The sequence below is a fragment of the Hetaerina americana genome, unplaced genomic scaffold (genome assembly GCF_022747635.1).
Source record: "Hetaerina americana unplaced genomic scaffold, ioHetAmer1.1.p SCAF_29, whole genome shotgun sequence".
In the NCBI taxonomy this organism is placed as follows: Eukaryota; Metazoa; Arthropoda; class Insecta; order Odonata; family Calopterygidae; genus Hetaerina; species Hetaerina americana.
Window position 1 is genome coordinate 4,711,179 of NW_027286863.1, and position 15,012 is coordinate 4,726,190.

Here is a 15,012-nt window from a genome sequence, read left to right on the forward strand (position 1 = left end):
CAATGTCACGTGGTCTCCCTCCCCCGGAGTCCCCTCAGCGCTCGCCCATTGGCTACCGCCAGGGCATGTGAGCGATACGTCACAATGTCACGTGGTCTCCCCTCCCCCGGAGTCCCCTCAGCGCTCGCCCATTGGCTACCGCCAGGGCATGTGAGCGATACGTCACAATGTCACGTGGTCTCCCCTCCCCCGGAGTCCCCTCAGCGCTCGCCCATTGGCTACCGCCCGGGCCAGGGCAGGTATATAAGGAGGGACCTGAGACCCGAACAGACAGAACGGGGTGGGAGTCCCAAGGGAGCCAGCGCAGTGAGAAGATCCTCGCTCTCCCAAAGCTACCTGTTGGCGCAGTGAGGATATCCTCGCCTCAGGTGCACTCTCCCTCTCCCCCCCCCCAAACGCTACCTGGTGGCGCAGCGAGGAAATCCTCGCCCCCAGGCTTTTCGCTCACCAGGACCAAAGCAACCGGACGGATGCCGCGTCCACCGCGCCGCCTCCCAGCGCCAACCGAGCTCGACGCCGCACGAAGGACCTACCCGCCGCGACGCCGCCCCGCCGCGACGCCGCCCCGCCGCTCCGACACTCGACCACCAGCACCTCCGACAACAACCCCGGGATCATCACCGACCCGCGAGGACTACCGGACCTGGTTGGCCGAGGCCGCCCTTCCTACGTGGCCGGTGCTGAGTCTCCTGACGCCGCCCACCCCGCAGTACCGCCTCCGGCCCCTGGACTCTCCAAGGACGCCCTACGCAGAGGTGCCGAGGCTGCCCCTATTTGGCTCGCCGGACCGTCGGGCTCCCGCGACCAGCCAGAAGCCGGACAGGACCCCGGCCGCCATCCAGCTGCTGGAGCTGCACCGGACTCCACGCGCCCTTCAGGCAAACGACACTCGACCTTCTCCCTGGGAGAAAGTCCCCTTTACTGTAATCCTGTACTGGACGGAATAAACGCCCTTCGGGGTAATCAACGGAACGGCAGGGAAGTTTATTTTCTCCAGCAACCCCAGCCCTTGCCTGGGCAGAATGCTCACTCGCTCTCGCGTTTCGGGGCGGGTCGCACAGCCAACCCCGGACGCCAGCGACGCGACAAAAGTTTAACCACGTCGCATAATTCGAGACTGATTTATTGCTCATATAACGTAAAAAATTAACCAACTGGCTTTCGTTAAGTTTTTCACATGAAAAAAATTTAGCGCACTCGACGTAATGCGTCAAATTGCTATTACCCATATTTAGGGCGAAGAGAAGATTAAAAAATATTTCCGAGTTCGTTCTTAAATTGACATTCCGTTGTTGGTTTTACTGACCTAAATGTTTGCCTCTTGACCTTGATGGAAAATTAGCGTATTTAAACTCAAAAGGAGAACTCTTGAGAGAAGGAAGAATCAAAAAGCTGAACTTCTGGAATCAAAAATACCAATTTCCGGGGATATTCCCATCAGAATGTTGATTTTGATGCGAGACCATCATTTAATTATGAAAGGGTTTTTGGTGGTGGGGGGAATTGACCATTTTGTTAAGTTTCGCTATGGGTGTGGGGTTAGTAGGTCTTAGGCACTGCACTGTTTCAAACAGTGCTCATGACAGATGAATTTTACTTATCATTGACCACCAAAGAAAAATGCTCACGAGTAAAATATTAAAAAACCATAAACATATATTCAACCCGAATTGGTCTGTTTGGTATGTGAGTTCACCCAGTATGAAATACACACATTAGGGTAAGGGTCAGTTATCTTCCTTTTGCCGGTTATGGTTTACGGAAAATAACACAGCTTGCCTGAAGCTGAGGGTGCCCAGAGAGGCATGTAGGGATGGAGGGCCCGGTAATCGAACCCGGAGCCTCCGTTTTCATGTCATTAGTCCATCTTATAATAGTAGAAAACCCCTGGATTACTGCAACCACGCTACGGAAATAGTGGTTTAAAATTATTAATCCGTTGATCAAACTGACAAAAGATTCAAAATGAATGTTTCATTTCACCATATAGTATGTCTTCTGACACCAGTTAAATGAAAAAACAATTTACCTTTCAGGATAGTGTACGTTTCGGTTTAACCATACAATTTGAATGATCATCAATCGAAGTGGAAAAGGCATTCGTCACAACGTAATGCGTAATTTATATTTTTTTTAAATGAAGCTATAACATATACCTCTCTATCTTACAGAGAGAGGGGGGAGAAGTTAAAATAGTCGGAGGAGGCCTCGCGCATTTTAAGAACGGTCCCTAGATGAGGGTGGAGATCACCTATCAGTAAAATCTTAAGGTGTGTGACACGTCATAGTTGGAATATAGGGAGGTCAGCTTCTTCCCCTGCGCCAAGATTTGATTTCCCACAAATACCATGAACACAAAACTCATCCTCATACAGTTAAAAGTTGCCGTTGGATCCCTCCTATCCAAAAATTAACTTAAAAGTGAAATATGACCTAAAATCCTTTCGATATACCTTTATAAGTGCATAGTATACAAGTATACAGTTTTTATCAACTCAATATGACTTGAAATGCAGACATCCGCTCCCTCGGCAAGAGCGCTTTCCAGATTCTTACCGCACAACGACACACAGCTGATCAAGAGATAACGGAAGCAAAGTTTCAAGGGATCACGGCAAAGGATATCATCAAATATGACTGGAACAAGTCTTTGCTCGGTGCCATAGTATCAATGTGCAATGGTGAAGCATGCTTGGGTAGGTACCTTCGGATGGAAGTTTGCCTGTTGTCAAGTCGAATGCAGTCCATTGAGTTCATCGGCTCCATCGAGGCCTCCTTCATTCATGATTCATCTTTCGACTCTGAATCTCACAGCTTGCTGAAAACAAACGGTAGCCACCAGCAAAGAGGCACAAAACCAGGACATCCGAGTGCGCGGATCTTCAAAGATCGAAGGCGCGGAGCAAAACAAATGAATAAGGTGAAAATTTCGTCGCTGCCGGAGGAAACGGTTCAAAACCAACCGAGAGTTTACTTCACATCGAAAGTGGAGTGAATTCGGAGGATTCCGTTGGAATTTTAGATCACGTACATCTCAGAGAGATGCCGTAAATTTCGAGATGAAAGCAAGAAGAATCAGCTGATTCGAACTCCTACATTTATTATCTAAATCGATGACGTAAGTAGGTCCCAGGATGGAGTTTCCATTAAGGGTAGATATTGATGTAGCGGCTGTCTTCACGCGCCGCGAAATTAGCTCCATAATGGGAACAAATGGAGGTAAAGGTCGCCATAACCTTAGATTGGTTCCGTGGGAGTGGATTGCAGGTCAACACTCTCCCTCAAACGAAACTCCCCTCTTCCTCAAACGTACTCGACTGGCTGGACGAAGGTCAGAATGACCTATCCGAAGCAGTGCCGTCTAGAGGTCGTCTGATGGGGGCTTGCGTCGCCTCGAAAACAAACGAATCATGTTGAGCGAGGAAGGAGTATGAATGAAGATACCACGCCTCTTTCAAGAATTCGCCGTTGCATTCTATTCCAATGGCCAGAGTAAATTGCCGGAGTTGAAATTACAATGATCTGATAGTCCAGGGAGGAGCATGGTGGCTCAGTAGATTTTTTTAAGATTATAAAATAATTACAAGTGAAATGAATGGCGTACTCACCACTTTTCGCAAAATCATAATATTTACCTTTCTATTATTATTAAATTTATCAATTACTTTATTTATTTTACGTGACATAATTTTTACAGTAAAGTCAATCAAACGCTTAGGAAGGGAAATATGCATACCTAACGCATCATTAGCAATTGCCTTCGAATAGCACCTGAGTTGAGGTAGAAGATCTACCAAATGCTAGAATACCTCTGGGGTTCGAACCCGGACCCTCAGAATAGGCAACCATTATGTACTTTAGTCGGTTAAAGAAGAGGCCACGTCACTCCAGCGTGCTGGGCTGCGGAGCAATCGGAAGAGAGCGGTTTGAAAACTCTTAAGAAAATAAGAGTGACGTCAATTATGGGAGGTCCTTTTGAAAATAATTGACTTATATAGATTGCATATCTAGACGGGGGATGATGAAAGGAATCGATGCGGGAGAGCAAATGCGTGGCCGGAAACGGTATATTCAATCTCAGGAGGTGCGCAAAGCAGTTTGTCGGATATCAGGACTGCATTCATAAATAAGTTTCCTAATTAATCCGGTTCTTATAAATGGATTGTTTTACTAATGCAAGAGTAGTCAAGCATGGAAATCTGATTATCTTCATTTAAGAGGCATTAAAATAAGACCTTTTTCTTGTTGGAACCATTGGGAAATTTATATGTAATAATGCGAAGAATAAATTGTGAGTTAATTTCGATAAGCTGCAATCGAAGTCTTAACTTATCTCCATTTTGTTGATCTTCAGCCACGTGACACCCATGGCTTTTCAATTAATGGCTCTAACTTACATTTATTCATAATAATCATCACTATTAATTGATACATACTATTTTTACTTTATGAAAATTTTTGTTACAATTAGAGCAACCATTTTACAACCGATTGCCAATTCAAGCCACTACTATTTTTTCCCCTTTACTGCCATTCCATTGGCGATGGGGTCATTCACTTGTTGATTGTTGTGCCAATGAACTTTTAATACAGTGTGTAAAGTGCCTCTTAACTTCTAAATGAAGGCACGAAAGGGCAGAAACAGATCTTTTTAAATAAATAAACAGCGGTTCGATTTTTAAATCAGTTTATTAAAACAATACATTCGGAAGCGTGATAGTTTTTGTCTTTTTTATACTTGCGTATCGAATAAACCATAAACTTGAGAATAATTGATTTAATTCAGAAATGAAACAGCTTTCTCCGTTACACTAGGATTTATTTTAGTTTTGCCAAATACTTGCAGTTCAAACAAGAAGCATACTTTCGCCGTTGCCCGTAAAATGTCTGTGAAGCATTTTTTCAACGAACCTCCAATATATTTTATAAGTACGATTCATGCATGCAAACATGAAGCAGATAGTAACTGTTTGAGCGTATCAAAAGGTGACAATGGTTACGGCATTCAAGTGTGTGCGGATGGGAAGAAGCGACCCGAAAATATGCCCTTACTGATGGAGAATGTTTCGATGAAGAATACCTTTGGAGATATTAATTCTGTTGAATGTGCAATGCTCTGCATTTTGGAAGGAATGGATTCAAAATTTCTAATGCAGGAATATCATAAAAAAGACAAAGCCATAATGCGGTTGAAGTCAGTTTTGTGTTGAAATGCACAGAAAACAGATGTCTTGGAAGACTATTAATTAAGGAAATAGGGAGATCGTTTAAGACACGATGATTCCATCAAACTGTATAACTTAAGCATAATCACACACTTGTGCAATATCTCGCACAACTAATCCCGTACGAGTAGGGAAGCACGATAAATGAAGGGACATCCAAGTTTTAGGGACAGAAAAAACTGATGGCATTTAGATTACAGATAGATTCCTAAAGTATAGTCACATGGAAAAGCAACCTGTATCTAAAATTACCTCAAGGAAAGACATTTGGTGTATTTTTTAGAAACCTTCTGAAAATATAAGATATTTCCGAGGATATTAGATGAATGATGGGTTTCGAGAATCATTACACTAGCAATAATGATTTCGGGTAGTCGAAATTTCGTCATCCGAAATTCACGTTATGCTGCAGTTAAATGAATTCTAATTATGTAGCCAGAATGATTTTTCTTCTACTAAGGGAGATTTCAACACCCATGCACTCTTAAACTGACCATCCATTCACGGACATAAAAAAATTCGTAAAAATTAGAAATGCTTGGTACAGCATTATGTAAATTGTTTCAATTAATAGGCTGGATGATTTTCGATCGCATGAAGATTATTCGACGTCGAACGTTCAAGTGCTCGCGAGTTCTTTCATTTCTTTTCTTATCTTCGTGTTAACCTAAGAAACATCAGCAGAACGCATCACATGGAGCTCAGCGATAATTTTCCACCCAGTCCTGATATTTTGTCACGTCGGTGAAGACGACGAAATTCTTGGTGCTGCACTCTATTCCGTTTTTCGGTGAAAGTGCAAAGGATGCGACTCCTCGTATGGTCCACGTTGGCGAATTCTCTCGCCCGCCATCCGCCACCTCGCTCGGGAAGAACATCCCGTCTCCGCTCTCACCGTTGCAAACGGTCGTCTCTGCAACGAAAAGTCACATTTAGACTCCCAAAGCACTGGTGTCCATTCACCAAGTAGGACGGGCAAAAGAAATATTTCAAAATCATTGCCTTCGCCCCACGAACAGACCGATCAAAACGAATTGCAAGTGAAATGAAGAGGGTGAGTGTTAAGCGTAATGAAGACATTTCGCGGCAAAGAAAAGAATGCGAGTGGTATGCAATCAATCAAAACAGTACGCACCGCTCTTATAGCCAGCGCAGTATATCCCGTCGTTCAAGAACCGGAATAACTCTGGAAAGTTCCACAAGCAGGCCCGCTGATAGAGTACGGGCATTTTGGAAATAATCAGCTTCTCTTCCAACAACCCATATTTGTCATATCCCCAGCCAACAACCTGTAAAATTAGTAATGCAAAGGTGTATTATGGAACGAAAACCAAGCGAACAAGTCAGTTATACGAAACACACCGAAAGTGACGCACATGTGACAACTCAGCCAAGTGGTTTGTGTTTATTAGATAGTCAAGAAACATAGATTTAAATTAAATTTCAATAGCTCAGCATTTTTCTAATTAGCGGTCTATATTTTACTTTATGCTAAGAAGGGATAGTAGAAATAGAAGTAATGCGACTTAGGTTTCGGAAATATAATGGGCACGTTATCAGATGTTAAACGACCTCTAACCTAAATTTTTGCGAAATACTTTGATGTTCTTAATTTTGTCAAGTAATTCACAGTTGCCTTTCGAAAATAAAGTTCTATAGACTGAAGAGGAACCTACTTTTCATAATTGTTGGGAAGAAAAAGACAATATTTTAAAACCAGAAAAGAGACTGAATGGGAACGGAAAAATGCAGAACATTCAGCGTGTGCTGAAAATCAACCCGTCAAGGGCACAAGACGGAATTTCTCTCGTGTAAAGATGGGACCGAGAGATAATTGTTGATAAAGTCAATCTGAGGCATAGGAATTGTTTTAATTTATTGAAATTGAAATCAGCCAATCGCAATATCGTGAAAATCCAAGGCTCGAAAATGTGACGCACTGATGACACGCGAGGCACATTTGCGTAGTTTCTTTCGTGAACGGACATTCCGTGGACTATGATTGAGCCTAATTTAGGATTAATTGGGCTTTAAAGTTGTAAAGGTTGCATACGAATACAATAGAAGGTTACATATGAATTGTAGCAATGCCGAATCATGAAATTTCGAAGCAACTACCATCCTACAGTGGTTTTTTTTTATCTTAAAGGATGAGAAATAATTGAAGTACTTGAATGGTGCTTACCACGCCCTCTTCGCCTCGAATGTCCTTCGGCTCCAATTCTTCTCTGTCCCGTAAGCACACCGGCATAACATACGCTGTCTGATCAACAGGGCTGGAGAGTGTCAAAACGGCAAGGTTTCCTTCTAAGGTCGTGCTATTATAGTCAGGATGAATGTTGACCTCTTTAACCTGAATAAAAAAGGAAATTTCAGCTTAGGCTAAATATATCTGCTTGAACTAGATGCAATTTTTATACATTTTCATTCTATGCATATTTATATTCCCTGTAATTTGTAACTTTCATTAGCAATAATAGAAACAATTTAAGCATATATTAGCAAAACATTTTGCCTATTCGATGATTTCGGAGAATTGATAAACAAAATATTTATTACGAAAGGAATGAGAAAAACTGCATTTTAGTATGAATTTCCTCAAGGCAAATTTTATTCTTTACAAGGTCCGTAACTTAAAATATGGTAATAAATATCGCGAATATAACAATGGAGGTTATTTTTTAAAGGAATTTCATGGATAATATGGTATGCCTGGTTTTGGTGAGACAGATCAAAATCGAATTCAGTAACTGGGATCTGAACAAATCATCCAGTAAATTATTTCATCAGCAATTGTGATGCGTCCCTCAACACAATTATGTTTCTATTGCAGCAGCAATCCGATGATTAATAAGTGGTAATAGGTCTAGTGCAACTGTAGTGTCTTTGGAAAAATATATGTATGCGGGTATCCGACAGTATTTTATTCACTATTTCGTCACCTTGGTCCGAACAGTCCGTAAAAAATGTCTGTGGATCAATAATGAATAAGGCTTACGGTAAAAGTCGCATCCCAGAATTCTTTAAGTCCCATACTGAGGAAGAAAAACGGGTTGAGAAAACTCGAAGCTTCAGTTAGAAAACAAGAGGAAAAGGTTGGTGAAATAAAGGTGGTCAAGGCCAAAGGTTGGTGAAATAAAGTGGGTGCCAAACATACGCACCCAGTGATTGGGAGAGGCAAAAACACATTCAGGGTTCGCCTCCAATAAATCTTGCGTTGGTGTGTCTATGAGAGTCGAAAAGGTCTCTTCTCGTGTGCTTCACGTCCCCGAGCTCAGAAATAGTTACCAAGAAAGGATTTGTTAATTTAATTTTTAATCTTATCGTGTCCAAGTGTGTTTTTCTTTAATCTATTTCCATACTTAGTGCTTTTAAGATTACAGACCTGGGGGCTCATTTTCATTTCCACGACCGCTCTTCTATCAATTGACTGCTACTCACGAGCACTCTCTCGTGGAGGGAGGAAAACAACCAAGGCTTTCTCGGGCATCGCTACAATTTACAGCTCGACTCCAAGGCTAACCGTGGTTAAAAGCGAACATCTATGTCTCATACCTCCTTGTATTGCACATGACCGTCCCAGCGGTGAAGACCATACATTCCCACGTAGACCACCAATGACTCATGGTCCACGGGTCGTCCGTCACTGAGGCAGCGGGCGGCTGTAAGGATCAAGGAAAAAAGCACTTCAGTCACATTAAGGATACTCGGAATCACCATAACAAGGGCAATTTGGCTGGCGCCGTCCGAAACTGATGTCACGATACTGTTGACCGTTCTCGGAGCCCCTGCGTCCACCTTTGTCACTCTCTGTCACGCTGGACCAACACCCCTCACTCTTCCTCCGCGTTTATCCCGTAAATATTGCTCTTATTATTGATGTCGGGAAGCTCCTACATTACCGACTGTCAATGCATGAAATTTAAGGGCGTTCCCGGAACGTTCATGTGGCTCCCGACGGGAAAGAAATTTGCCAAAAAATTCTCAAAAAGAATCATTAGCGGAACAGGTTGGGATTGAATTTGCAACCTCTTCCACAAAATTCAGTGGTGATTGAGATAGCTGTCAAAAAGCAGCATATTTTACCCCAGTTAGTAAATCGGATAAAGTCTGCGATTTATACACGCGCACAGTTTCGTCGCACTTGCAGTGACGTCAAGGCCCTCCCATCCCTCTCCCACCAGCTTCACAGAGGGTCAATTTCCTCCCCCCCTCTCAAAGCTCGTGACGTATTTTATGGACCATGTTCAATTTACATTCAGTCACTGGTGCTAACTCTTGTAATTAAAATATTTGACTGTTGATTCTCGATGGTAACCAGCCTCAAGGCCGGTGAACTTTGAATGAAAAACTTATTAAATTAATTTGGAATCGATCATATTCATGGAAATGGGTCCATTCACATCACACCTTTCGAACTCATCTTAATTCGAAAGATGACTCGTGTTTGTCTTTAAAATCAAGGTCGTTAAGCTGGCCAACCAAGGGTGTGCGCCATTTTCAATTCGCGCGAACATTATCCAATCGTGTTCTGCGACCGTGGCTCGCGCTGCTCGCGCCACGGTTGACCAAAAATAAAAATTCCCTCGCTAACAATGTCATAAGTTTGAGATAAACTACAAGTAACCAGAGGAGCGTTCGGTAAATCTTTGCAATTCATTTCGAGAATTTAGGGTACAACAGCACTCCACGTTTCCACAGTTGGCTCAAAACAAGGCGCAAGCGATAGACGGAGTGCCCATATTCGTCGAAATATCAAAAGGGAAATGCATATTAATATTTCCTCTAAACCGACGGAAAGTATTTGCTATGTAAATATTTACACGAAAGCGCGAACAACTCCCTTAGACAGGACAATATTTTTCAATTGCAATTTGACATCGACTATTATTATTATTATTATTATTAAAAGTACACATGTGCTGATAGACATTGTCCGGTGGCACACAAGTCCCAAATAATCGCAAAAGATAATACATAAAACCAGACTTTAAAACACAAATCTCTTTAACAAAACAAGTAAATCCCCATCCCATTTACAGCCATTAATCAGCAAGAAAAAAAAGATAAATTAAAAAAAAATTAAGCTATTACATATAATACAATAAACCACACATCAATCAAATTATTACAGATATGCCTTACATCTATTCTTAAAAGTATACACTCTGTTAGGAAAGGGCTCGAATATTTTTGCAGGTAAGGTGTTCCAATCAACAATTGTTCTATTTAGAAAAGAAAATTTTTTTTAATTTGTTCTCTGTGCCTGGCATTTTACCTTAAATTTGCGATCATTTCTGCCTATAAAATTTGGGTTCCCCGCCTCTTTCCTAAGATCTGCCCAAGCTTTCTCCCCCTTCTGAATTCGGAACATTCCACAAAGTCTGCTTACTTTCCTTCTAGTTTCTAGAGGTTCTAGAGGTGAGTTCTATATTACTAAATGACAGAAATCGGAAGTAGTGTAAACGTTGCTTGAAGTTTGAGCTTTAGTCAAGCACTCGTTGAATTAATTTATAAAATTATTACATCCAATTTGAACTGATTGTAAAAAAAACTGCCCGAAATGTTCACTGACTGCCCGAACGGGCAGGTATATACCGTCTCGGTAAGTAAAACCTCAATTTTACCGGTAATTGTACAAAAGAAACTCATGGTATTGGAAAGAAATAAACATGACTGAGGTGGAGGTGTGATTTGCGATAAGGAGAAACTTGAAACTAAGAATAAATATGAAAGCTTAACCTAACAATTAAAGCGAGAGGTTGAGAAATAAATGAAAAAAAAGTGAAAAAGTGTCATTCGGAGCACTCTGAACATACAGCGGCACAGAAAGAAAACGGAGACAAAAAGCGCCCATTTCCCACTGTTAGACTCAAGGTGCCGATGAGGACGTAGCTTCTGGAAAAATGAGGTGTTTTCACCGAACTTACCATAATACCTTATTGAGAGACTGACCTGTCAGAACGGTCCGTTTCCCAATGAGAGTGCCGCCACAGATGTAATATCGGTCCTCTTCTCTGAATTGGTAAATGGCAGCGTGCCAAGGCCACTGTCCCTCCGCCGTACGCTGCTCATAAGATGCCAGCGGTGTTTGCTCAACCTCAACCCTTCCACACGCGATGGCATCCTCCTTCGGTATTCCTGAAATTGGTGAGAATGAAATATTTCGATTCTAAGGATACATCACGCCTTTGGGCGTCCACGATTTCATAAAGACACATTTTATGGTTAGATTTGGTGCTTTGCGTGAGTTTGGGTAAAAGATTACGCCAATGCAGTGTCATGGAGTGAGGCTTCCATTAGGAATACTTCGAGTTGCAAATCCACAGCACATGACCATTAAATATGAAATAGTCCCTTTTATTTCTCTAAGTACATCGAAAGAGTATGAAAATTGCCATTAACAGTGTTTTTATTGTGTCAATTCACAGTAACAGCAGCACTAATGGTGACAATTTCACGAAGCGATGCAGTTTTGTGAATGATAGCCATCGGCGTACGGAATATTGAGAAAGGACAAATTAAAACGTGACTCAAATCTCATCAAGATACTAGTAAATTTGTTTAACAACCCACGTCAGGGACTTTCCACATTCCATACGATGAGCAGAGCACTGAATTTGAAGTACGACGCGGGTTAAGGCTGCCAGATAAATGGACTCAAACGATGATAAAACGATTCAACAGTTATCATCGCAAGTTGGTTTCACGTAAATATTTCGAAAATGAGACATTTGAGTGCATTATGTATTAAGGGCAGCTGATTATTGAATGAATGGCTAGCACTACCATTGTTGTATCAAGACAAGGTTTTTATGGCTTTCAATGAGGTGCATGGGTTGTATTTTCAAAATGCATCCTGTCACTTGTAGGGAGTTTGAATGTTAAATCGATGGATAACAACGTGGAAAAGTTTATATATCATTTTACGGTAACGTAATGTAATTTTGTTAAGTCCTGATACTACAATTATTGATTATCGTTAAGTTTACTTATTCAGTATTAATCCGAATACAGCCCATCTTGTTCAACATTTCGGGCTTTTAACAATGATTAATTATAATTACACACACACACATTTATATATATATATATATATATATATATATATATATATATATATATATATATATATATATATATATATATGTATGTATATATGTATATATACATATATATATATATATAAACCATAAGAATTGTAGCCAACCCGAAGGTCCGTTTGGTAGGTGATGTAGATGTAGGGTTCACCTAGTACTAAGTCCTATACGAGGTGTGAATATTCACACATCAGGGTAGGGGGTTGGGTTCCTTTCCCTGTGCCGGTTATGGTTTCCCAGGAAGACCTGGTACCCGAAAGATAACATAGCTTGGGTGAAGCTGCGGGTACCCAGAGTGCCTTACCCGGGAGTCGAACCCGGGACCCTCCGGTCAGCAATCTATCGCTCTACCCCCTGGAGTACCGCGATCCATATATATATATATATATATATATATATATATATATATATATATATATATATATATATGTACATATTTTTTTAGGTAATCTACATTTAAGGTAGGTTTTTTGGATGGACACAACTACCAAATAAATATGTTATTACTCCTATCAAAACACAAAATCCAGTATCACACTCTACATCAGGTCCTTCTTCATCTCTGAGTACTTCCTTCCTCCCTTCATCCCGTCCAACATCCCTATCCTATTCCTTCCCTTTCCTCGTTTACCTAACATACTCCCCTCTATTACAGGTCTTCAATATCCCACTGCCGACTGAATTTCCAATTCACTCAGAAATGCATGCAACCCCCTTGGCTGACTGACAAACTAAACCTTGGTCATCAGCGAACCTAACTGATTTTACGAATTCCCCGCCCACCTTCATTTCTACCTCCAAGTATCCCCATTTCTCTTTAATCATTTCCTCTACATACAGGTTGCACAGCAACGGTGACAATGGGCAACCATGCCTTACACCCCTTCCTAACACTGCCCATCCGGACTCCCCGTTCCCCTCTCGCACGTTAATAGTCTGAGACATGTAGAGGTTGCGGTTTATATATGCCTGCCTTACACCTCTTCCTAATACTTCCAATCCGGACTCCCCGTTCCCCACTCGCACTTGAGCAGTCTGAGACATGTACAGGTTGCGGATTAGCCTCCTTTCCCTCCAATACATTCCTATTTTCTGCAATATACTCATTAGTTATTCCCAATTCACTCTATCAAACGCTTTTTCGAAATCTACGAAACAGGCAAATACGTCCTGATTGTGTTCTATATTCTTCTCGATTAATTATCTCATTACTGCAATGGCATCACGCGTACCTCTCCCCTTCCTAAACCCAAACTGATCATCCCCTAGGTAAACATTTGCCCTAATCTCTATCCTTTTGCTTAAGATCCTGAGAACAACTTTAACTGCGTGGAATATCAAACTTATTGTCCTGTAGTCATCACATGATGTAGCCTTTACCTTTTTCGGAATTGGAACAAACACTGGTCTCACAAAGTCTTCCGGCCAGATTCCTTACTTATAGATACTACGAATCAGCCCATATAGCCTCTTCCTCCGACATTTGTCTAAAAATTTCAGTAGTTCCGCAGGAATGTTATCCACCCCCACGGCCTTACTTAGATTCATCTCCCTTAATGCCCTTTCTATCTAATCATCGAGTTTGCCAGGACCTAAGCTATCGTTCTCTAGGTCATGTTCCTTTTCTATGTCTAACTTTGTTGGTCGAAGTTCTTTACCATACAGTTCTCCTATATATTCCTTCCATCTCTCCTGGATCTTTCCCGGGTCAACTATTATCTTACCCGCCTTATCTCTAACAGTTAGCATAGATCTTCCTTTCTTACTTCCCGATATAGATTCAACTTTGCTGCACAGCGCACCAATTTCACCCTTCCTCTGCAAACTTTCCATATCCTCATACTGCATCTTCCACGATCCTTCTTTTAATTTATTTGTTGCCCGCCTCAAGTTATTCTTTGATTCTTTGTACTTCATTTTGCCTAACTCTGTATTTACATTCTTCCATTTTCTCCTCTCATTCATCTTTGTCATCATCTCACCCGTGACTCATGGTTTTTTAATCCTTTTCATGTTAACGGTTCAAATAGTGTCTATTGCGGCTTTAGATATCCCTTTCTAGATACTTTCCCATTTTTCATCGAAAGTAGCTAGCTCTTTACCACCCTCCATGATTTACTCTACCGCCTCTTGGAATTCGTTCCTTCTCAATCCATTTAATGCTTTTACGTTCCATTTTCCAACCCGCCGCCCCTGCCTTATCTTTTTAAAACGGACGCTACATTTCATAATAACTAAATTGTGGTCAGAGTCCGCATCCGCTCCCGGGAAGCTGTGCGAATTTATCAGCGTTCCTAATTATGTGTCTAACCAGAATATAATCTAGCTGATGCCTCTGTGAGTTACATGGTAATTTCCATTTATACCTGGGTGGTTTGTGGTGTCTAAACCAAGTGTCGCATTCTTATCCCCCATCACTATCAAATGTTTCCCTGCAGGAACACACGCGATCATGTCCTCTAACTGGTCGTATATCCTATCGACCTTATATTCCTTAAGTTCGTCGGTTCTGCTTTTATATCTCTTTGTAATAATCTATCCGTTACCTGTTCTATGTTGACTAGGCTTCTTTCTACCTCTTTATTTAATGCAATGGCAAACCGTCGTTGGCTCTCGTCCCTGCCGCTGTATATTATTCTATACTGATCACTCCAGCAATCCCTACTATCCTTCCATCTCACCTCGCA

The 15,012-nt window shown here is 41.5% G+C and overlaps 1 protein-coding gene across 1 annotated transcript in view; it reads right to left on the bottom strand.

Annotated features, from left to right (window-relative positions):
- Positions 1 to 4,716: 4,716 nt before the first annotated feature.
- Positions 4,717 to 15,012, bottom strand: part of LOC139689900 (serine protease gd-like) — a 48,199-nt gene continuing 37,903 nt past the window's right edge. The window contains exons 9-13 of the mRNA XM_071587018.1: positions 11,181 to 11,366; positions 8,781 to 8,887; positions 7,411 to 7,578; positions 6,361 to 6,514; positions 4,717 to 6,138 (exon numbers count right to left, since the gene is read on the bottom strand). Of these exons, the coding sequence (XP_071443119.1) occupies positions 5,927 to 6,138; positions 6,361 to 6,514; positions 7,411 to 7,578; positions 8,781 to 8,887; positions 11,181 to 11,366 (827 nt within the window). The 3' untranslated portion in view covers positions 4,717 to 5,926. The remainder of the gene's footprint in view (positions 6,139 to 6,360; positions 6,515 to 7,410; positions 7,579 to 8,780; positions 8,888 to 11,180; positions 11,367 to 15,012) is intronic.